The sequence below is a fragment of the Pleurodeles waltl genome, chromosome 9 (genome assembly GCF_031143425.1).
Source record: "Pleurodeles waltl isolate 20211129_DDA chromosome 9, aPleWal1.hap1.20221129, whole genome shotgun sequence".
In the NCBI taxonomy this organism is placed as follows: domain Eukaryota; kingdom Metazoa; phylum Chordata; class Amphibia; order Caudata; family Salamandridae; genus Pleurodeles; species Pleurodeles waltl.
The window spans coordinates 720,113,207-720,137,328 of record NC_090448.1 but is presented as its reverse complement, the minus strand read 5'-3'; the positions used below and the strand labels follow the sequence as shown (position 1 = coordinate 720,137,328).

The 24,122-nt window shown below is 44.7% G+C and overlaps 1 protein-coding gene across 3 annotated transcripts in view; it reads right to left on the bottom strand.

Annotated features, from left to right (window-relative positions):
* Positions 1-24,122, bottom strand: part of PC (pyruvate carboxylase) — a 1,846,452-nt gene that overhangs the window by 25,066 nt on the left and 1,797,264 nt on the right. For all 3 annotated transcript variants that reach the window (XM_069207836.1, XM_069207837.1, XM_069207835.1), the window contains 4 exons: positions 17,367-17,611; positions 14,567-14,746; positions 12,215-12,460; positions 9,320-9,460 (listed from right to left, as the gene is read on the bottom strand). In XM_069207836.1, coding sequence (XP_069063937.1) covers positions 9,320-9,460; positions 12,215-12,460; positions 14,567-14,746; positions 17,367-17,611 — 812 coding nt within the window. The remainder of the gene's footprint in view (positions 1-9,319; positions 9,461-12,214; positions 12,461-14,566; positions 14,747-17,366; positions 17,612-24,122) is intronic.

The window sequence follows — 24,122 nt, the reverse complement described above, 5'->3', positions numbered from 1 at the left end:
TGAGAGCTTGATTGGGGAAGCGGTTGGCTGAAGTAAGATGTAGCAGGCAGGCAGTGGCTCTGAAATGCAGTGAGCAGGCAGTGGAACGGGTAACCATCCTAACCAGAAGTGGAAGGTACAGCGGAGTTTCAAGTGTTTTGGAAGGGAAGGCGTCCGATCGGGTGGGCTCCTGATGATGCTGCACAGCAGCCCTCAGGGTAGGGTGACCAGATTTTGAGAAACAAAAACCAGGACAAGTCAGACTAAATGAAAGTGTATGTATGTATATATTACCTATTGGCGGTTGTCAGTAGACAGTTGTAGTTAGGACCCAGTTTCCATAGAAAGTGTTTTTTGACCTATATCTTTGGTGCCGTTGGGTGAATTTCCACCAAATTTTCCCCAAAAAGTATGCCCAAGAATCTTGTGCATGGGAAATTTCAATGCGATCCGCCCCGCCAAGCAGGAGCAGAGAAAAAGAGGGATTCAAAAAAAGTGCATTTCCCATTTTAATTCCCACAGAAATTTCAGACACGAATACAGCCCTAACTGCTGGACAGAATTACACCAGATTTGAAAAGGTAGCTCCTGGTCCAGAAAGAGTAATTTTTATTATTTGATGTTAATCCATTCAGCAGTTTTTTGAATATTAAAAGAAAACCAAATTTGTATATCTCTAGGTGTGAATGCTTAGCAAATACTCTGGATCTTGTGCAGAGATCCGATTGGCTGATAACACTTCAACCAAGAAGTGTTGGCAGCCATTTTGAGACTCAGCTTCAGCAGAGTCTCAAAAAGAAATGAACAAATAAATGAAAATGGGGCAGGGTAAGTATACCCAAACCCCCTAGACTTGGTGTAGGAGTCCCCCTAGCAAATCCTCGAGGCTTAAAAGTATTTTTTGTTAAATCACAGCAAAAAACGTGGGCTAATAATTAAAGAAGTGGCGGGGGCTGCGCACCACCCCATGACCAGGGGACCATCATCTTCCTGAGGCAAAATACTTTTATGATAAGGGGTGGGGGTGGTCTTGGAACAGCCCCCTTGGGGACCGCCATCTCCATGGAGTTACTAAATTAAAGTAGGAGGGGGGTCCGTAGTGGCCAGCCTCAGACACGTGTGGCATGGTTGGATTAATGTATAGTAATTAAAATTACCCAAGGGTTACAGGGACGTTATAGTTAGGAAATTGTATTAATAAAAACATAGAAATTCCCTTAAAAAAATTTTTTTACAAAATTTGTTTACAGGGACGTTATAGTTAGGCACATATGGTCAAACAAAAACAGACATTCTGCAGTTATAGTTGTTTCAAGTAACTATAACTCGTGGCCTAAGGTAACTATAACTCGCGCCCTCGCCATGCACTGCTAATTATCTAACATATTGCAACACTCATGACATCTTTGATAACATCAGTGATAATATCAAAGTAATATTTGCAGTATTGCTACTGAGGAGAAAATTGTGTGTGGCGGAGGCGCAAGTTATAGTTACCTTACGGCACAAGTTATAGTTACTTGAAATAACAAGCTATAATAGATGAATTGCTATGGTTTAGTATGTTTAAAATTTGAGTCTAGCTATACTGTCCCTGTAAAATTTTTGGTTCAAGTGAATATATGCACATAAACACACACATATATATTCACACATGCTTGCAAGGCTATTTTATGTAACATACATACAGCAGGGCCTCCACTCTGGGCCCCGTGCTGCCCCCTTGTTTTCCCTCCGCTGTGAACACACAGCCGCCTCCTCCTGTGCAATCTTAACACCCATAAACCCTTAGAAGAGAGTTCCGTTCTATAAGGCTGCTATGTAACTGGGATCATAAATAGGCATGGCTCACAGGCTCCCTTGGCGTCTGCAACCATCACTATTTAGGCCCCATGCCCTTTGTGCTGTATTCCCTCCTTTGGGTACGGTGATAGCAGGGGACAGTGGGATGATTTCTCCTATTATAGTGGTAGAACAGCACTTGCTTCCTTGTGGGAATGAGAAGTGCAGGGAGATCCTGCTTTAAATTGTATTTCTCTTCCACTTATGCAGATGACTTTCTTGTATATGACTCATCATTTAGGCACTAAGCAGCTTTCAAAATATAAGCAGCAACAGGAAAACAGATGAAGATGCAGTGGTAAAACTGCAAAGCTCTTATATTTAAGCAAAATAACATCCACTGCACACCAAACTCTTTATTGAATGAGCTTGACTGCATTCCGTTTAAGCAGAAATTCTGTTCAACTCGTTTATTGGGAAACTGTCATTAATTAAGTCATAGTCACACCAAGACATAGTACCATACGCCACTAATACTAAATGTAGCAAATATGCCTTTTCTCCATGTTCACCCCCAGATTTTCTGCCATTCTATGAAATTAGAATTTGATGACTTTAGGTCTCTGTGCACCTTACCACTGCTAAATAGCAGTAAAGTGGCTGTGCTTCCCCTTCTTAAACATGTCCTGCACACTGAACTCTTTATTTAACCCGCACTATAAGTCAATTGTAAATTATGAAATGATGCCTAAGGTACACTTATGGCAGGAAAGTTAAATATCATAAATGGGATGCAGTGTGCGCTCACTGTACTGGATCTGACCAGACGGCAGAGTGAATGCGCTGCACTGGCATTAAAAAAAAAAAAAATTACCATGTAGGAAAAGCATTTTTATTTATTTTATTTTTAGATATTTATAAGTTGCCCCTGAAGTGTTTCTTATAAGCTAACAGAGCAGTGTGCTAATATACAAAAATCGGGCACACTACATATTGTGGTGAGTGTACCTCACAGTAAAATAAACCCAAAAGCTATTTAGTTTTGTGGACCTTGCTGGACTTTTCTCGGATAGCCTTAGGTGGCGTTAAAGTGTATTTTCCACCTCCTCAGCTTAGGAGAGGGCTAGGAAAATGATTCAAATCTATTTTCTGCTTCTTTTTTTTTTTTTTTACTTCTGACAATGGTGAACTATGAATTGAGATGGTTTAAGTAGAAAAGTAACTTTGTTAAAGTGTAGTTTAGGCTGTCTGCACCTGAAATTGATTAAAACTAGTTCATCAATCATCAAATCTCAATAGCTGAAACACTGATCCTTGGCTGAGTGAGCTAATGACTCTAGCTCAGGAGACAAGGGCATGCTTCTGGGACCAGGAAAGGCCAACGTGTGTTAACAACTGACCAGTTAGCAGGGACTGGCTATTTGGGTGTGGACAGGCACAAATTACAGAATAAAGGGAAGCTTTAGCTCCACACCTCTTATCTTGGAGATGCCAGGAACAGATGTAACTACTCATCTTTGAGGCCCACTTGGACAGTTGGCTCCAGTCATAGTAGGATGGAAAACTAGTTTTGACCCTGTCAGGTTGAGGAGTGCCTGAGACGCTGAAGACTGGCCTGCCTTGTGGCAGTTGGTAGGACACAGGAAATCATGAGTAATTTTATAATAAGGCAAAGAGAAATTTCTTCAAAGGCGTGGGGAGAAAGCAAGAATAGTTAGGATTAGGTGGCAGAATTTTCTCCAATCACTGGCTAGTGTGGAGGATAATTTGGCACCTCAACCATCACCTCCTAAAACCATTCCTGGATCTGGGAAAAGCCCATCTGAAGAAGGCCCTGTTGGAAGAAGAATCCTGACATCTGACTCCTGCTGGAAGAAGAACACTCAAACAAGGACCCAGGGACATCTGAGTCCTAGTGGCACCGATGGAATAGAACTGCTCTCCAAGGTTAAGTGATTGGCTTCCTCTTTACCTGTTTCAGGGTTACAAAAAAACAGAACTCTCCTAATTCCAAGAGGCCCCAGCGGTCTACAGAAGTTAGACCCTGCAAAACATGCGGCTGTAGAGAAACCTGGTTCCTAGAAAGCTTTCCCTGTGGTAATAGCAGTTGCAGGACAGACCAGAATAAGCTTTCCCAGCAATTTGAGACTAAATCTATATGCAATAGCTTTGACTGGGACAACCCATGTGGGATATCAGACGTCTGTTACATCACAGTTGGCCTGCAATTGTGCTTAAGCCCCGGTTCACCCAAAAATTGATGGCTGTGCTTAGTGCTTACTTTTTCTAGGTCCTTTTTGCCTTAGAGTTTTAAAAAAATCCACATCTCTGGGATCCATTAACCTATTTTGAGGATGCTGGTGTGTTTTTACGCATTAAAACTTTTCTACAGTTTCTTAGGTTGTGTCCTATCAGACAGTGAACTGTCTGGTTTGCTAAAGGCATCTTGGGGGACATTCAGAAAGCTGACCTTGGAATCCATTATGTCTGTTGCTTGTCACTGACTTTGTGGTTTGTAACTTGCATTTTCTTGCTTTCCATTTCTGCCTTTGTTTTAGGCTGTCCAGCTTGTGTTTGTACCTTCCCTTGCTCAAACATTATTTACAGTATCCTTCTGAGTGCCCCCTTTCTGTAAACAGGCCTGTAAATCTTGTTCTTATCTCATCACATTTGCTGTGCATTCAAAGACAGAGGTCAAATGTCAGGCATTATCTTCTGAAGGCAGTTGTTTACCTTTCTTTCACTGACTTCAATGTGAGGGGATTTATGTGACAATCTTGCTGGATACTGGGCGTAGGAAAGAGCTTTCTTCTAGCACACCACATTTAAATGAACTGTGTAAGTATTTCAAAATATATCAGAAATAGGAACACAAAGCACTTTTTTTTATTTATTTCTAAAGTGTGTTGGAAACAAACACTTTAATATGATCTACACTAAGTGACAGAATTTCCACACATTTTTGTCTGTGTACTGTATAGTTTTTTTTAGCAAAACTGCATGCCTGTGCAACTATAATGGTCATTTCAATTTAAAATGTGTTGTCTGTAATTACAGTGTGTTACCACATCATGAATACTTCACTCTACTTTGCACCACTACATACCACTCTACACCACTCCCACTTAACGTCACTGCACACTATGCCTTTCAACTCTACCCTGTAGCACTCAACTCTATGCCAATGCACTTTTCGCCACTCCACTCTACTCTACACCTCTCCATCCTGGGCCACACCAATCTACTCTGCACAACTCCACGCCACTCTGCAACACTGCACTCTACGCCACTACATTCTATGCCAATACACTCTAAACGAATGCACTTTACTTTGTAACACTCAACTCTATGCCACCCATGAACTCTATGTCAATCCACTGTATGCCACTCTAACCTACTCTGCACCACTGCAGTCTATGTCACTGCACTTTACTCTACACCATTACAATATGTGCTGCTCAATGCAACTGCACTTATCCTGCACCACTCCATTCCATGCCACTTCACTCTACTCTGAAACCATCTACTCTATGCCACTGCACTCTGTGCCACCCTACGCCACTGAACTCTGTGCCACTATGCACTAATGCAGTCTACACGGCTGCACTGTCACTGCACTCTACTTTGCATCTCTGAACTCTATGCCACTTCAGTCTACTCTGCGCCACTGTCATGTGCATCACTCAACTCTACTGCACTCCACTCTGTGCCACTCAATTTTAATCTACGTCACTGCACTCTACGCCACCATACTCTGCAACATTCTACGTCAATGCACGCTACACCAGCCAACTATGCCACTTTAGTGTACGACACTCTACACAACTCCTCAGTATGCCACATCAATACAAAACACTCTCTGCCACTCTATTCTACAACACTCTACTCTTTGCCATTCCATGCCACTCTACGACATTCCATGCCACTAACCTTTAGCCATGCTGAAGAGCAGCCACGCTGGTGTACAACATGGCTAAAACACATTGGCAAAGCCAATATCTCTTGCATAGGCAAGACCTATGGGCTTTGCCAATGTTTGGAATTGGTTTGGGAATTTTATTGTGTGGAGTTCTTCACTTTAAACTGTTGTTACTACTTGGAATGCACTTCTTTGGGGACAACATGTTGTGTGTGCCATAGCAACTAGCAGCTGGCCAGAGATTCTCTCAGAGCTGTATTCTAATCTAACCAGAGTGAGCTTTTTTGTTTTTAATTGGTAGGGGTATCCCTCTAAAAACCTAATAACCTAATTTCTATCATTAAATAGTTACTTAACATAAGATTGGTGTTGACGTTCCTTCTGATGCGTCTATTGTGGTTTTAACTCCCTCTCGCCCTTCAGACGGAGACAGAGAGAAAGCTCTGTTATGGTTGACCATGCGAGCCCATACTTCACAGATGCTCCACAATTATGTGTAGAAAAAGAACAGTCTGAAACACTAACCCCCTTGCCCTTCGGGTCTGAGAAATGTTATAACGATGACACTGATCTGCACAAATTGGGGTTCAGAAACAAAATACAAGGGGTCTGGTGGAGCAAATGTTAGCAAAGTCAGCAAGTTCAAGATACTTCCAAGAAGCACCAAGAGTGTCTTAATTTCCTCCACCTCCTCATTTGTTGCAGAGCTAAGCTCAATAGATCTTACCTGCGCAATCCTTTAAGGTAATCGCAATTGGTGATTTCATATTATTATGCTGTGAGTTAGGGATAATTCATAATAAAATATGCAGTTTAATATTGCTACTCCATATTTTTTTGGGATTGTTAAAGTAGCGACCATTAATGCCAGGGGTACTATCACTTGTATTTACATATTTTCATGCACTGGTGCACAAACATTTTTGTTTAATCCATCATTTTTCTGCCTACCACGCCACCCAAGTTTGGACCCAGCCATTTGCAAATCAGTCTTGATTGACCCTGTTTACCATTGGAACAGTCCAGCCCAAACTGCCAAGCCAGGTCCTCCCTGGACCGTAAACAAGCATCTTGGGACCTATCAGTTTATCTGATCAGCTAGGCTAGCTTGAATCCAGTGGCACAGTGAGCACTGGACCCACATCTGGGCACACCCTTTCCACTTAAAACAACAAAAGCAAAAAGAACATATGATGGACGGGATGCTAAACAATGTAAACATTCATCCTCAGTCACAACGATCTGGGTTTAATCCATTTTCTTTTCTTTTTTTTTGCCCACCATGTAAAAAAGGGAGGGTAGCACCCCTTCTGGAAGAGCGCACTGCCACTGCCCGGCTAGCGCAAGGCCCAGGCATCCAGGCGGACAGGGCACCGCTCCCACGCCTCGCAACCTGGGGCCAGGTTACGGTAAACAAGCCTTAATGGTTCAATTGAGTCGAAAGCGCTTTCCACGCTCAGCAAGCAGGGGCGGGCTCAGTGGAGGGGCGGAGGACTTCTGCTGGCAGAGATTCAAGCTGAAGAAAGAGGTGCCGGAGAGAAAGAGCTTCCAAGGCGGGAGGCATATGCCAGAGTTGTGCATCTGCAGACATCAATAATTGAAAGAGGGGTGCCGGGGGACGCAGCACTCAACACTTCAATTATTTCCATTCTGTCTAAACAACGAGCCAAGGAGGATGCCGCGCAGCCTCAGCTCCCACAACGCTCCGCGCATCGCTGCCCAAGGGGGTGGGAGGGGGCGCAAGGATAGACGAGTAGGCGAAGCTGCAAGTGTCAATGTGGTGGCTACTCAAGATGGCGTCGGATGGCACAGCGCAGAGAGCTCGAAGCCTATCTGCTGGGGCACTCGGGCACCTCCCCAAAGGAAGGTCCGCAGACTGCCACGTAAGTGGGTCATCTACCACTGACAGTGCTCGCAGACTGGTCATGTGTTTATTTCCTGAGCACACAAAGGAGGAATTCTAGTGGTCGTCTGTGCTGAGGGTGGGTGGGCTATAGAAAACTACATAGCAAGTGGTCGCCACAAGAGATCACTTTTGGGCCTATCAACCGAGCCAGCAAACCTTTCGAAGATCCCAGGCGTGTGAAATAGGCTCCAGAGATGAACCTACAGGGCACAAAGGACTAACGCAGCAAGTGATGGAAGGACGGTGCTGTTCACACCCAAAGAAAGCAGCAGCCAGGGAACAGTACGGTGGAAAAAACACCAATGCCTGTGTCCAAACACGGGAGTGTGGCGTTAAAAGCAAGCGGTGCGTGGAGCGTGACAGCAGCTTCACGGGAGGTTCTACAATATGGCCCTCAGTTGACTATCGCAGAGAGCATCATTTGGGCGGAAGTGGGAGAATGTACCAGAATTAGAATTCAGAGATGTAATACCACACACTCGAAGCTTTCCAAATAGCCAGGTAAAACCTGCTTTATTATGTTTGTGGAAAACTATCCAGTGTCAGAATTACATATCGAAATTGTGCAGAAACAACAATTTCTACGGTAATTATTAATTACTCACAGGAAATATGTGTGAGGTAATCCTGAATACTATGCGTACTGAATCCAGCAGTCCTGAAAATGTCAAATGTGGAAACTACTGGTGCAGTTTTCTCACATTAGTTATAATGGAGGCCTACATGTGCTGTTCAGAAGCACAGCTGATAACAGCCAGCGCACTATCAGCAACATATATTAAAATAACCACTATCATAAAACATACTTCTTTCCCCGTTTTTTTCTTTAATCGGAACATATTTCTTCAAATTACTGCACATAGCATTAAAAAAACACTGTCCGAATGGCTCCAAATTTGCTAGTCCGGAGGATAGCCAAAGAGCATCGTGTGTTGCTAGAGTGAACTCATCAGTGGACATACCCCCCTCATTCATACAGGACGAATGTGGAGGGTACCTAACGTTTTTCCACTCTATGCATAATTTATTGTCTGATAGCACCAAAAAGCTCCTTGAGCATCTGTGGTGTAACACAAAATGATGCCCACCCCTACTGAATGTGCTGAGAGCCCGAGACTCCCTTCGCTCACAGAAATCCATTGACCTTGTTTGAACTGAATGGGTCCCTCTTGGCTGCAGGGGCCTATGTTATGTCCATGTGCTGTACTTTACAACGGGCCATGAATAACCAAACTTGCTGTAAAGCACAAATAATTTGGGTCAGTTTTGAACTGTCCTCCCTCTTGGTCAGCTGACATTACTTTTTACGGTCATAAATGTTTACTTGCAGGCCAGATATGTTGAGAATGTCAACCACTCCCACAGCCCCACCATTTCCTAACCAATTATTATTATTTTTTATTTAATGTGGAACATTACTTATACGGGAGTGCTTCAGTAAAATATATTTTTCCAGACGAAATCACAGTGTTTAAAAAAGAAAACTTCTTGAGGTTGTGTTTGGAAAGTTCGTCTTTCCTTGTGGAGGTGAATCCTGTTCTACGGATTTTCTTTTAGTAGGGATGTCCAAAGAGTTTCCAAAACACTGTCCTGAATACCTGCTTCAACACTTTCCTCACAATCAAATGTGCCTCCTATACGACATGAGTTGCTGCAACAAGAAGAGTGATTCCATCTTCCAGCAGATCACTCACCACAGAGGCACCCAGTTTCTCTCAGCACTACCTTCTTACCTTCATGGCCTGGGTGTCCTTGATCAGCACAGAGCGCAGCTGTCCATTCAGTTCGAAGAACACCTCTCGTTGCCCATTCTTGCTGAGGTCTCCCAAAGCCAGCGCTTTGATGTGAAGGGTCTTCCCGCGTTCCAACTCCACCTGAAAAAGACATAGGCAACACTTTTTTCAGCACCAAATAGAACAATCTGAAATAGCTCCTGATCATCAAACAAGGCAATATGGCTCCAGAACAGGAGCATGTTGTCGTCAGTTGACAAAGGTTTTTAATTCTCAGTACGTCTGCTCTCAGGCTGGCCTAACACTAGGATCGTTCAATGCACTAGTGAGGCTATTAAGCTTTGTAAGACATCTGATGGCACATTTTCCAAACCTGATCTATTAAAGCAGCCTTTTACCCCTTTCCTCATGAGGGAGTGTGTCATTGTGCACCGTCTAGCCCCATGTAAGTCATTTCAAAAATAATTCTAGTGCATACAGTGTGGTAAGAGGTAGGGATTCCTGCAAAAAAAACAAGCTGCCATAAATCTCTCCTTTCTGCTAATGACGATTCTGTCAGCTAGCTCTTCCTTAACAGTTTATGAACCAGTTGTAATTCTGCTTCGCGACCCTCGCTTCATGGGCCTGCCTTTCACTGGCAGTGTCATGTCAAAAGTAATCTCTTATTACATTTTGAGCAGCTACTTTTTTGCACAGGCTACAATGAGAAAATTACAGACCGTTTTATACGGGAACAGCACGTTATAACGTTGTTTCTCAACCCAGTGCTTGGTCATGGGGGAATATGTGAGGCGATGCGCTCTCCTGGATTATTCAGTAAATGCGTCCATGCTTGTGCTCCAACAACAATTTGCGGTGAGCTCAGACTGCCTGACTGGAATTCAGCTCAAACTCGAAACCTGCGCCCACAGCCTGCGTGACATACTCCCAGACGGACACACAGGCTCCAAACGCAGAGACGACTGTTTTTTCCCTCTTTTTTTTATTTTACTTTAGATGAAGAGATGTCAGTAACAGGCCGGTTTCCAGGCGGAATCCCAGCAGCCGTGGCTGGCAAAGCGCCCGCGCCCTCCACTGCTGACGAAGCGTGCGCAGGCCATTATTAGAGCGAGCTCCGTCTCGCCACAGTGACAGCCATAGCGGCGGGGGCAGGGGACTTCAAGGGCTTTGGGGCAGAACGCTCCTCTGACTGCCATCGATTGGGATGTCTGGGAATATGAGTAAAGGTTAAAGATACATCATAGCAGCGGGGGCTGGAGCCAGGATGGAGGTGCATCAGCAACTGTACGCAGGGGAGACCGACAGGCCACAAGGGGAAAGAGTTACACCGCTATACGGGGTTTGCAAAGATGGACTAGCGTGGCTTCAGTGGATCACTCGTTCCGAAGGATAACGACAGATCTGGATTGTTCCAGTGGTAGGACAGAAGGGGTGCTGCAAGGCAGCAGCAGGCCATTTGTTCCCGGGGTACAAAAGACACAGAGGAGTTCTGCAGGCCAGGAGTGAGGGACACTGGTGGAGCTGTGCTTAGTCCCGCCTGTTATTTTAAGTCTTCCTTGTAAAGGTACTGCTCACAACGAGTCTTGGCGCTTTTTTAACACAACAGTTGTTTAAAATTGTTAGCCAGAAGATCACAGGACACAAAGTCTCAACATGCATTGGCAAAGCCAATAGGATGTGCATTTGTGACCTATTACCTTTGCCAATGGTTTCTGGCCATGCTGCATATCATCAGCAATGTGGCAAAAAAATCCTTTGACACAGGCGCTTTTTTTTCTTTTAAGTTACTGATATACGTTGGCTCAGCAACTAAAAAGAAAAGAAAATGCGCAAAAGCAGTTTTGTAAGCGTGCTGGCGCGGGAAGTGGAAGGTATATGGAGGAGGATGTGGGGAATGGCGAATCAACAGACGGATGCTGGGGGTACGAACGTTAGAGCAGCACAGGGAAGGGTGGGGGTTAGCAGAAGCAACACAGGAGGGCTTGCGAGAGGAAGTGGGGGCTGAAGGGGATGCAAAAGCAACGGGGGATGAAGAGAGCTAAAGAAAAGAGGATGCACTGGTGAGGGGAAGCAATGGGGATGCAAACAGGCAAGAGGGAGGGCTGGGTAGAAGCAGCTGGGTAACAGAGTACAACATGGAGCGCAATATATATAAATAGACGTAGATGAGGGAGACGGTTCAAAAACACACAACCTATTGGAATGCTTCATGAAATGAAAAAGTAGTGCCTGAAAAGCAAGTAATCAAAGAGATTATACAGAGGCAATGCACCACAGGAGGGGCGAACACAAGATTGACAAGCTGGGACACCAACAACAAGGAGGCAAATGAGTGACAAGAAAAAAATACCCAGTGGTAAGCAACGGGTAGATTCCAAGCCCATGTGTGTTCCTGGTAAGCCATAATTTGCCTTGCAACAGACAAAGGTGGGGGTGTAAAAGGTTGTGAAGGATATCACAGATGAGAAAAAAATTCAGAGGTTATAAGGAGCATTGCCATAAAATTGTATAAGAGCTTTTTAGGGGTGGCCCTCCTGTGACAGAAGTGGGCGCAGCAGGCGAAAATCAAGGTGTACTGACAGCTGTGTGTGGTGTGCATGTACTCGCTTTGTAGGGGCTGAACCAGTAACAAACGTAGTGCACTGGTAGAAGTGTTTTTAGGTTTCAGCTTGCAGATCAGAACTGAGGTTCGCTGGTAAAGCTGTGAAATGATTTTGGTACTGCAATGTCTGGGTGGAGAAAATCAGCAGAAACTGTGGAAAAGATTCAGGGGCTACACTGAATGTTGGGATTGGGTCTTCATGCACCTCCTTCAATTTTTCTTCTTCATCAAGCCTTAAAACCATGAAGTGCCCTTCACTGCCTAGGGAGATTGATCAGTGTGTGGCTTTTTACCTCAAACTCCTCTGCAATTTTTGGTCCCTCTAGGAACAGCCGGGTGTTCAAGTGCTCAACGGGTCCAAACTGTTTATTGAAATCCTTGTATTCTTCAAACACCTTGGGATACATGGCAGCCGACATAACGTCTTCAGGGGTGATGTCTTCATGCCTGGCTTTCAAGTCATCTTCCAGCTTCTGGAAGTCCATGGCTGGGAGCGATGCCCCAGGTCGCCCTTCTATGCGGGGGAGATCTTTCAAGACCTGATAACAAATGGAAGAAACCATCAAGGGGAGCAGGACAGGATGTGTCACAATATAAAAAGTTATCCACCATCACACCCACATTGTGCAATGAAAATCACACTGACTGAGGACCCCATGCTCTAGCTAGAACTACACAAATAGTAGGGAAAGACTAGTGGTCCTGGAGACACCTGCACTACAAGGATAATAAATGAGAAAGGAAAAGTTATTGACTTATAATATTGTTATCTAGCAAAGCTATCCACCTCACAACCTCACACTCAAACTCATAGTAATGTCCTGGAATAAGGTAGGATGTCAGATATTCATTCTAACATTAGTAATTTATATTTCACATATCGCTCATGGCCCTACTTTCACCAGTATGATACTTATGTATCCACCTCGACTCAGCTGAGCTTCAAGCTATTAACTGAATGCTGTACACAGATCTCAGCACAAAGAGCTTAACTCACACAGTAATCTTGCCAGCAACACGTTGATCAGATTTACAAATGGAAGAAGGATCCTGTACAAAGAAGGGATAGCCATTTATCAGTAAAATTATGAATTAAAATGTATGCTTCTAGTGCATGCACAAACTCAAAGAGTGATCTGGTTTCTACAGATAGCTGTTCCATCACAAAGAATCAGAAAATAGTCTTCTGAATGGCAGGCTTCTCCACCATTTTCTGTAGAATGGGACTGCTTTCATACTTAGCATGCATCCTGAGATATTATGTCACGCACAGTGAGACACAAGGCCCTAAGCTTCACTGCATTATTTTTTATTTTTCATGACCCTTTGTCCACCATTTGATCATTCCGGCTCTGAGCCTTAAAGGATGGATGTCAATTCTGGAAGGGCACCAGAGAGGTCCTAGGTTTTTGCTGATAAGACACTCGCCCCATACCCTTATCAGAGTAAAGTAACTTCACAAGCTTTCAGTAGGGTCACTAAATGGATGGTTGTACAACCACAAACATTTGGTGCTCCTGATTAGAAATACCAGCACCCCACTAAAAAGCTAACACTAACTGCTTAGATCTTCCACCAGGGAGAAAGCATGGTGGAATTCTATATGCCTGAAACCATCCCAGGATCACTTTTTTCTGTGCCAGATAGAGGGAAGGCATATTAAATAGGTCGATTTTTGCCCTGCAAGATATTAAAGCAAAGTACATTTGGTCGCAAACGGGAAGGAATTGTGAAGTAATACTTAAAATGGAGCTCTCACGGTGGATAAAGCACCAACATTTCATAAGCACCAGTGTCCTAAAATATTGCCTTTGAATAATTCTTCAGAACTAGAAGGATTTTGTCATCCACTTCAAGGAGGAGAGCAAGACGTGGCACTCACTTCCAAGCCAGCAGGGTGAGCTGGTGTCCCTTCCATCCAATGTGTCGGCACCTAGGGCTGTCTACTTTGAAGCTGGCGCATCCATCAACAAAGAACTAGGAAAGCCTGCAGACAGAGTCGGATTGGTTGTATGCATTCCAACCACAGACCGCACTGCAATTCAACACTGTTGCTGCCTCCAATGATTCCCGTTGCTCTAGCTTCTCAAATACTACATGGATGAAGTCTGGGCACAACATTACTTACAACATGGTCTTACCAGTGACAAAGCTGGTCATTCACAATCAACTCTACAGACAGCAATTCACTGCTAAACAACTGATCTGAAAGAACATAGTACAATGCAAACTGTCAAAAGGATCCAAAATATACCCACTAGAATGGGAAACAACAGTGTTTTGTCTTTTTTATTTTATGCTTCTGAACACCTTTAGCAGTTTTAAAACCTTGCCCCAATGAGTATAAAACAATACGACTCTTTAAATCATCTCTCTCTACACGCATTTGGGCGTGGGCAATATCATTGGTGTAATGGTCACATCTTCGATTTGAAGCACTCTAAGAATGTCATCAGTGAAATACTTATTTCTATGTCTTTCTGAGTTACAACAATCTAAAATGACATCTTTATGTATAGACTCCTCTCAACATAGAAACTCCTACAGCTCACAAGAAAATCAGGCTGTGTGTTTAACAACCTTCAAACAGAAAGCTGTAAAAAGGCATGTGCTGTATACAATTCTGGAAGTGTGGGAGCTCTTACCTTCGAACGGAACGGCTCTGGGAAGCCACCATGTGGTACTCCAATGAAACCTTGCAGGTACTCCACGACAGACAGCGGGAACGACAGTTCGTCTGCTGAGGTCTCCACTTCCTCCCGAGTCAAGCCATTGTGCACCATAAACTGGGCCAAGTCACCAACTATCTTTGAGGAAGGCGTGACCTGGGATATAGATGAGACACAGGTTAATAAAGGAACATAAGCAGTGTACATGGGCTCCAAAACTTGCAGTGTGTTAGTTTAAAGATAAACAGATAATGCTCTGTACTAAAACCTGCCCCACTTTGCATTTATACCTCACAGACCTGATCATCCACACCATAGACATTTTGGGTGTAGCTAAGGGGTGTCATTCCTTAGGTTGCTCAATCCTAATTTGCAGACTTAAGCTTCATCAAAAAAGCAGTTTTTAATTTCACATTAGAAATGCAACTGTATATATTCCCAGCTCTTTGATCCTGTCAAATTCCCAACAAGCTGAGAACAAATCGACCAGCATCAATATGCATGGAACGACTGCAAAAATCAACCAAAACCAATGCCATTTCAGAAGGATATGAGAGTCAAAATGATCACTCCATTAATCTTTGTAAATGTTCTTTAGTATTTTATGAAGCAATCTAAGAGGAAGTTATTTCCTCTTGGAGCATCGGTTCTTGGGTTAGGAAAATGCCTTCTATTGGTGTTGAGTAAGAGCTGAAAAAGGCCTACGAGTATGAACAGACTCCTCGTTATTGGACAATTAACAAAGCAATCTAGATGAAAGGTGGTATCCAAAAGGGATGGAAATTGTAATCTTTGGGATTTCCTCTTGGTGCGTACCTCAAGAGTGCAGTGGAGTTTTAGAGCACTGCAAATGATGTCCTCCTGATTGGACTGCTAACCAGCTGGGAATATGCTGCACTCACGGTGCGGACACACGACTGAGAAATGAGGAAAGTCTGTAACTCATACTCTATTGAGCACAGAACCCTTGTAGCCAGCCCCAAGAGGTGATCAAAAACTTGAATGTGTATTTGAAAAGTCTATTTATGACAACTAAACCTCACTTAGAGTCAACAAGCTCTTTGGAGTATTGGAAGCAATTAGAGGCTAAAAAACAGCTGCAATTTTCACTTACAACTGAAGATTTTATGAGTACTCCAAAAGATGGTCACACGAATAACAACTGCGACTTTTTAAGTATTATAGGTGTAAAAAGTAATAATGTCAGGATATTTCAGTCATGGAACTGAAGTTGAGGAATCGGTCGAATGGAATGTGCTGAGCGGCAACAAAGCTATCTGCCTAGGCGAGTTTAGGAGCTACAATAAAGCGGAAAAGCACTCAAACTATGAAACAGGATTACTTCAGCCACAACCCTCGAGAAATGGCCCTCTTTAGACCTCCAAAGCCACCATTACTGTAATTTCGCACAAAAGCCTGCAGGCAGCGCCTCGTGGGAACAAAGTAAACAGAATGGAAATTTCCTCTCCAGGAGCTAGCCTGGAAAGGGCCAAGCCATCTCGCTACTTTATTTCGCTATAATCCAGCATCCCCCCGTCTCACGCGATTAGCAGCAATAGAGGAAATTTGAATGTGTGCCTGCATTAGGATCTGCCACCGCTTGTAAATTGTTATGGACGTTATTATAAGTTGGAAATTGAAAAGGCCTGGTATTTAATTTTTCAGTCATTCCAATCCCCTGGCTGCATATCTTAACCAAGCAATCTTTATTTTCAAACGGCGTGCGCGCAACGCGCCTCGCTGCCTATGGCTCATTCTGAATGACACTGATGAAGATGAGGTTGGGGGATGTGTGGGTGGATTTCACAGCAATTGGCAGACAGGTACAGAGCTGTGTGCAAAGTGTGAGAGTGAGGCCGAATGTAAAGGGACCCTCTTTCTCTGTTTCTGCAGTGGTGTTTTCAATATGACCGAATCCACATGTCAGCAGCACTAGAGATATCGCCCCTCTTAAGAGAGGAAACGTGAGGGAAAAATTAAGGCAATACAGTTTATTCTTATACAATTGTTTTTCTACCTCAAATAGCCAGTTTCCTCGTACACATTTTATAGCCATGATTTGTCCAGCAGCACAAACGTCACTGGCAGCATCTGTGCATGCTCAAAGTTCAACAAAAGCGTAGGTTGGGATACCAATGAGCCACTAAATCGTCCAGCAGCGTCCTTTATGATCTAAAGTTCAGTGAGATGCGGCGATTCCTGTGGCTATGTCAGGACACTGCATGTACACTCCACAGCGCTAGCAAATGCATGCCTGTCATGAATGGACATAAGGGATCATTGGGAGCAGGATGTTCTCCCATTACTCCTACGGAGGATTCAATCCTGAGCCTCCTCCTGTGGGGCTCACTGAGATAGCATTTATGAGATTACAGTTACTTCTTTCCCCAGAGAGCAGAACCACCTGCACTGCCATGCAGTTATCCATAGCTGGTTCTACCCAGACCATTCAACTTTCAATTTAAACCAACACAACTCTCCTTAGGAATAGGACAATATTGCTACAATCTGTGAACATTAGGTCTTCTAATTCTATCTTGTAACGCCAATCCACTCTACAAGAAAATCAGTCTGTTGTGTCTAAATATCTAGGACTACTGTCTCCCACCAGGCCAGATTCAGTTATCTCCCAGACCTGTTCTAGTCGCATTCCCTAATCTACAAAGAGTCACCAAGACTTTAATGCACATTGCTAGACACTCATTTCGGTCCTCTGCCCTCCAGGTTTTTAGATACTGTCCTGCATTGCCACCTAAAACCAAAGGCGAGCCCTCACTTTTATGAGATCCCCCAGCAGCCTGTTGGCTTCCACATAGGCCTTCTTCACTTCTTTGAACTTGTTTCCCAGCCCCATGCTGTGGGCCTGGAAGTGCAGGTTGGTGTACTGGCCTCCGGGGATCTCGTTCTCATACACATCAGCATTGCCAGACTTCATGGTCGCAGTGCAGTCAAAGGCAGAATATAGACCACGAGCCACCTCCCAGTATTCACTGTAGTCAAACACCTTCTCGAGCTGGATTCCTGAGGAAAAGAAAGTAAGGCAAGCAAAGCAAGAATATGAGATGAGCAAAAATTACTTTATTAATCGGACACTGAGTAACTGTATTAACAATACACCACCTACAAATTAAATGCTCCACTAACATATATTCACCTGAGCCTGGAAGTGCCAAAGAACAATGCTCTATAGAATACATATCTGGCAAAAAGGTATTGTGAAGACACATTTATTTGCTGGTATATTGTTAAGTTCTAGAAGCAGACTACAATTAAACAAGAAGACTTACTGAAAGACATCCACGTTTATTACTAAAGACTTGACCAGTAGGACAGAAGCACAAGTTACTTACCTTCGGTAACAATTTATCTGGATAGACATATTCTAGTTGCAGATTCCTTACCTTAGAATTACCCCCAGACATCAGTCTGGATCTAGAGTTTTTCTTTGAGGAGTACTCTTGCATGCCGTCAGGTGGCATCAGTCGACTCCATGTTCACCGTAGGTGTCGTGGTGATGATGTCACGGTCGTACTGAAAGGCCACCCCGGCAAGTTGACGTCAGTTTCTTTTCATGACTTTCCACACCAGTAGTGCAGAGCCATGAAGAACACTGAAATTGGTGCACCACAGCCAGGGACCTGAAAAGGAAATCCCTGTCCCCAGAAATATATTCCCGAGTGGGGTGGATTGGTAAGGATTCTGCAACTAGAATGTCACTATGAGATAAATCATTGCCGAATGTAAGTAACTTGTTCATCTGAAAGAGACGTCTATTTTCAGATTCCTTATCTTAGGATAGATACCCAAGCAATACCATACCCCGTGGTGGGGTGCGAACCAAGATCATACTAAAAAGTCCTGCAGGACCAATTGACCAAAGTATCTGTCTCTGCGACCTGAGTGCCCAGGCGTAATGTTTTGTGAACGTGTGCAGAGATGCCCGCGTTGCTGCCTGGCAGCTATCCAGGACAGGAACTCTGCATGCTTTTACTGTGGTAGCAGCAGTTGCTCTGGTTGAGTGAGCACGCAAGTCCTCAGGGGGTTGCTTCTTTGCCAGAGTGTAGCACATTTTGATGCAGAGCAATACCCATCGGGAGATGGTACGCTTCTGCACCGCCTTGCCTTTCTTCGCACCCAAATATCGAACAAACAGTTGATCGTCCACCTGGAAATCTTTCGTACAATTGAGGTAGCACGCCAACGCTCTTTTTGGTTCCAGATGGTGGAGTCTTCCCTCTTCATAAGAGCGATGTGAGGGTGCGTAAAAAGTAGGCAAGGTGACGGTTTGGCCTACATGAAAAGAGTAACAACCTTAGGAAGGAAGGAGGTCCTTGAATGAAGCACCAGTTTGTCAGGTTGAACGGACAAAAATGGTGGCTTGGAAGAAAGAGCTTGAAGCTCCCTCACTCTGTGAGCAGAGGTGATGGCAATAAAAAAAACAGTCTTAATGGTTAAGAGCCGCAAGGGACAATTGTGCATTGGTTCAAAAGGGGGAAACATGAGGTAAGTCAGGACCAAGTTCAAGTCCCATTGGGACATAATGAACGGGGTCGGAGGAAACAAATGGGTAAGTCCCTTATGGAACTTTCCAACAAAGGGAGATTTGAATAAGTAAGGTTGGTCTGGCAATGGAAGAAAGGCAGAGATGGCCGTAAAATAACCTTTAAGGGTGCCCAAAGGAGAGCTCTGCTGGGACAAAGACAGGATGAACAAGAGAACCTCAGAGAGAGGTGCAGAAAGGGGATCAACAGACTTGTTGGTACACCATTCCACAAATCTATGCCAACAACAGGCGTATACTGTTTGGTGGAGGGACTTCTGGCTGCCAAGCTAACATTACAGACTTTGGGTGGAAGGTAGAAAGCTGTCAACTGTCGCAGCTCAATCTCCACACATATAGGCGAAGATTGGACAGATTCAGGTGGAGAACTGTCCCCTGCTGCTGCGGCAAAAGATCATCCCGAAGGGGCAGTCTGATTGGAGGATCCGTAGCCATGCTCAGTACCTCTGGATACTGGACTCTTCATGCCTAGTCCGGAGCCACAAGGAATACTTGGGCCTGGTCGTTCTTGATCTTCTTCAGAACTCTGGACAGAAGTGGTATTGGCAGGAAGGGGTAAAGGAAGCGTGAGTTCCACTCGAGACGAAAAGCATCGCAGAGCGAGTGCCGCCTTAGAAAGTCCAATGCACAAAACAGCTGACATTGAGCATTCTCTGCAGAGGTGAACAGATCTAACTAAGGCTCTACCCACTGCTGAAAGAGAACTTGCGTCACCTCCAAATGGAGACGCCATTCGTGATCGACTATGCTTTAAAGGCTGAGTTTTTAAGCGAGCCCGCCAGGTGTTGAACTACCAGGTTGATGTCCTGATGTTCCAGCTACGTCCAGAGGTATAAAGCCTCATGACAAAGGGTCCAAGACCCCACTCTGCCCTGCTTGTTGCAGTACCACCTGGCGGTAGTGTTGTCCGTGAACACCTCCACTACTTTCCTTTCAGAGAGAGAAGGAATGCTTTCAATCCAGGCCGGATCACCCAGAGCTCCAAAAGACTGATGTGGAATTCGGATTCTGCCAGAGACCAGGGACTTCTGATCTCTGCCTCTCCCATGTGGCCGCCCCATCCCAGGAGTGGCACATCTGTCACTACTGTGATATCTGTTTGAGGAAGGGACAGGGATCTGCCGCTGATCCAATCGCAATTCGAAAGCCACCACTGCAGGCCTTTCGCAGTTCCCTCTGAGATCTAGGCCATGCTGGAGAGATTCTCCTGATACTGCGCGCATTGGAACTTCAGGTCTCACTGCAGAGCCCGCTTATGCCATCTGGCATGTGTTACCAGCAGTATACAGGAGGCCATGAGGCCCAATAGCCTTAGAGTCATTCTCACCAAAATCCCGGACAGAGGCCGAAATATCGGAATCATGGAATCATAGCCTGAATACCCTGGACTCTCATTTCAGGAGGATAGGGCCGAAACTGCACTGTGTCCAGAACAACTCAGATGAAAGGGAGCGTCTGAGAGGAAGTCAGGTGTGACTTCGGCACGTTTATAGTGAAACCCAGCAGGTTCGCCGTGGTCTGAAGTTGATAAGACAAGTTTCTGGGGCGTGTGCGCCTTTAACAGTCAGTCGTGAAAGTAGGAGTAGACTGAAGCCCTTAACCTGCACAGATGAGATGCAATCACCGCCATCACTTTCGTGAACACCCTAGGGGAGCTGGTAATGCCGAAGGGGACCAGGGTAAAATGAAACTGCTTGTGACCTACCACTTATCGTATGAAGCCCCTGTGGGCAGGCAAGACAGGTATATGGAAGTAAGCATCCTGCAAGTCCAACGCTACCATCCAGTCTCCTGGGTCCAAGGCAGGCAGGACCTGATCCAGAGTGAGCATTTTCAACTTCTCCTTCTTAAGGAAGAGATTGAGGGCCCGAAGGTCTAGGATAGGACATAGGCCCTTGCCCTTTTTGGGCAACAGAAAGTAGCGGGAATAACTACCACAACCTACTTCTGGCGGAGGGACCCTCTCTATGGCTCCCTTGGCCAAGACAGCCGCAACTTCCTCGTGGAGAAGTGTCAGATGATCCTCCGGTAAGCAGCTGTAGGATGGAAGCATGGTCGGCGGAGCAGTCTTGAAGGGGAGGGAGAAGTCCCTTCGGACGATCTGCGAAACCCACCTGTCCGTCATAATGGATTCCCAGTGGGGCAGGTGATGGCAAATCCTGCCTCCAACTGGTCTGAGATAGGGGGAAGGACTAGGAAGGCTTGGAGGTTGCTGCAGAGGTGGGGGGTGGACTGGGAAGACCTCTGGTTCCCTGTCCCACAAGCCTGTGGGATTCCACATCCATGGCTGCGCAGTAACGGCCCAAAAGGCATGCGGTGTTCACGGACCACAATGCCAGACTGAAGGAAGAGAAGATCTTCTACCCAAGTTGGTCCAGTCTCGAGACCTTCCTCTCCAGCGAGACCGCGAGTTACGCCAAGTTGAGCGCCGGGCCACCATAAGCTTTAGGGACCGCTCCCTCAAAGCCTTCGGGTTCATGGCCCGGCACTCGGAGCATGACTTCAGGTTGTGGTTGCGCTCCAGACACCTCAAACAAATCAGGTGAGGGTCCGACATCATGCAGTGTCAAGTATCGCAAAGCTTAAAGCCGGTCTTACGAAATATCCCTTAACGCACCAAAAAGTCAAAAATGCCAACACAAATGTCGAGTTTGGTCAAAAAATGACCAGGGTTGCTCTTCCCCGGATCTGCGCCTGGCATGGAAAGAAAAGAACGGATATCAGTGGGCTTGGGTTGCGCTCAAGTACGACTGCAATGTCATCACGGCAACCACGGCGCCTACGATGAATGCGGAGCCAACTGACACAACATGACAGCATGCAAGAGTACTGCTCGAAGGAAAATCCCCAGATCCAGTCTGTTACCTGGAGGAAATTCTAAGGTAAGGAATCTGCAACTAGAAGCCTCTATCAGATGAGGTAGGAAACTTGTCAGAAGAAATTTATGGCATGAAATGCGAATAGGTAGGCATTAGAAAATAAATGGTTCTATGTGGCACTGACCCAAGACTCCCATTCAAACACCATGATTAGCTTGGAGATAATGATGGATAACTTCATTTACTCACTCCACAGACCTCTCAGGAGTCAACATCTCCTTCACATTCTGAACATTAGGGCACATCTTTCCTTTTCTAACTTTTCTGCAAGCAAAAGATTATTTCCATAATTATGATTTTACTATTCAGCCATTTTTATGCCAATGGTCTCTCCCAAGGCCCCTCAGCCTGCCACCTAAGCAGATGCCCACAAGTTTAACACACAGCTGTGGAGACCGCATCTTAACTGCCCCTACACCCATTACTGCATCACATACTAAGCACAAGCTCATTCAAAATGTAATATCAACTATACAAAATAATCAATAAATTAAAACCAGAATGCCTATAAGCTAAACAGAAAAAGATGGGTCCATGCATCATCTCAGGCCAGATGCTGCTCTCCTGCTCACCACTTCTTATTACTGCAAATTCAGATATGAGGAATGGCGTTCTCAGCACAAACCCAATCGCTGGAACTCAGCTCCACAACATCTACAAGTTCCATTAACACCTGGCTTTCATAAATGCAACAAAACGTGGCTACTTCTGCCACTCACAACGCAAAGACTAAAGAATAACAATCAAAGGCTTCACATAAAAAAAGACATAATGGCACTGATAAATCTCCAACAATGCAGCAGTACACGTTTGAAATAATACCCAAGACATGAAACCGGTCGAACGCCATAAGGGTGTGAAACAGCAAAACCTTTTTTGATAGGCTTCAATATCAACTATTTAATTCACATCACAGTACAATCCATCCTAGAGCAATATTCGTAGTCACCTTCCTATACATCAACATCGACCAATTCCATTACATAACACTAATGCACCACTACAGAAAAGCTTAAACTGACTGACACCCACCAAATCATATCTGAACATCAGCCAATGGCTTCAAGCGACCAGAACGATGGCAGAGGCGTGCTATACAAAAGAGCCTGTCTTTTTCCTAGATCCTGGCTTGCCTTTCAGTTTCAAGGGAAGGCAGCATGTGCTCCTTGTAGCCCTAAACACTTGAGTAGAAGATGGGATGCTGAGGCCTCCAAAGACTCCTTGGCTTGCTTGAGTAGCTCTGTCACAGTCACAGCCTGCCTCGTTGGGAGTTGGGTGAAAGTAAAGCCAGAATTAATATAAAACACAATAGTATGAATGTCTAGTAAAGGATATTATAAATAATGCTTTAATGGCTGGAGAGAGGATGTATGGTCAAAATGAAGTCTATGGACTTTACCCCTAACTGCTCAAGAAATATTTAAGAAAACAGCTTTAGAATTGGTAATATTTTCTGGGTTTTGGACGAGCTCCGAATTTCTTTTTTCCATAGGTCGTTTCAACAGAACACCACTCTTAGGAAACAACTGAGCAATGCTAATCTGTGAAAGGTTCATGGCCACTGATAGCCCTGGAGCTCTCTATGGTGGCGAAAGAGATGAATCCCTTAAGTCTCTGGAGGTGCCCAAGGCGTTCAATTGTACACACATTCAAAGGCAGCTCTAGGGGTATGGACTACTGACTAGCCATAATTCTGGGTGTCTCAAGTAATTTTGCTAAGTAGGGCAAAGACCGATGCAGTAATTTCAATATTATCAGACACTTTCATTAGCCCAGTTCATTTTGTTAATGTTTAAGCCTGAGGTTACCATAGGGAGCATGGACTGACATCTTTATTTCAGACAGGAATGTTAAAAATCCAAAAAGGGTACTGGGGAGGCAAGCTAGCTCTCTGGTAGTGGCAGGAGACAAGAAAAAACAAAAGATGGGTATCGTTTTTAAACCACCTGATGAAAAATCCCAGTGGATTTTGATCACAGGACACCTGCGTTCTCCCCATTAGCAGAGGCCTAAAGCGTAGAACAGATGTAGATTAGCTCTGGTATGAGTACACTCACAGGATCAACTGTCATGTGTCACGTGGGAGACAATG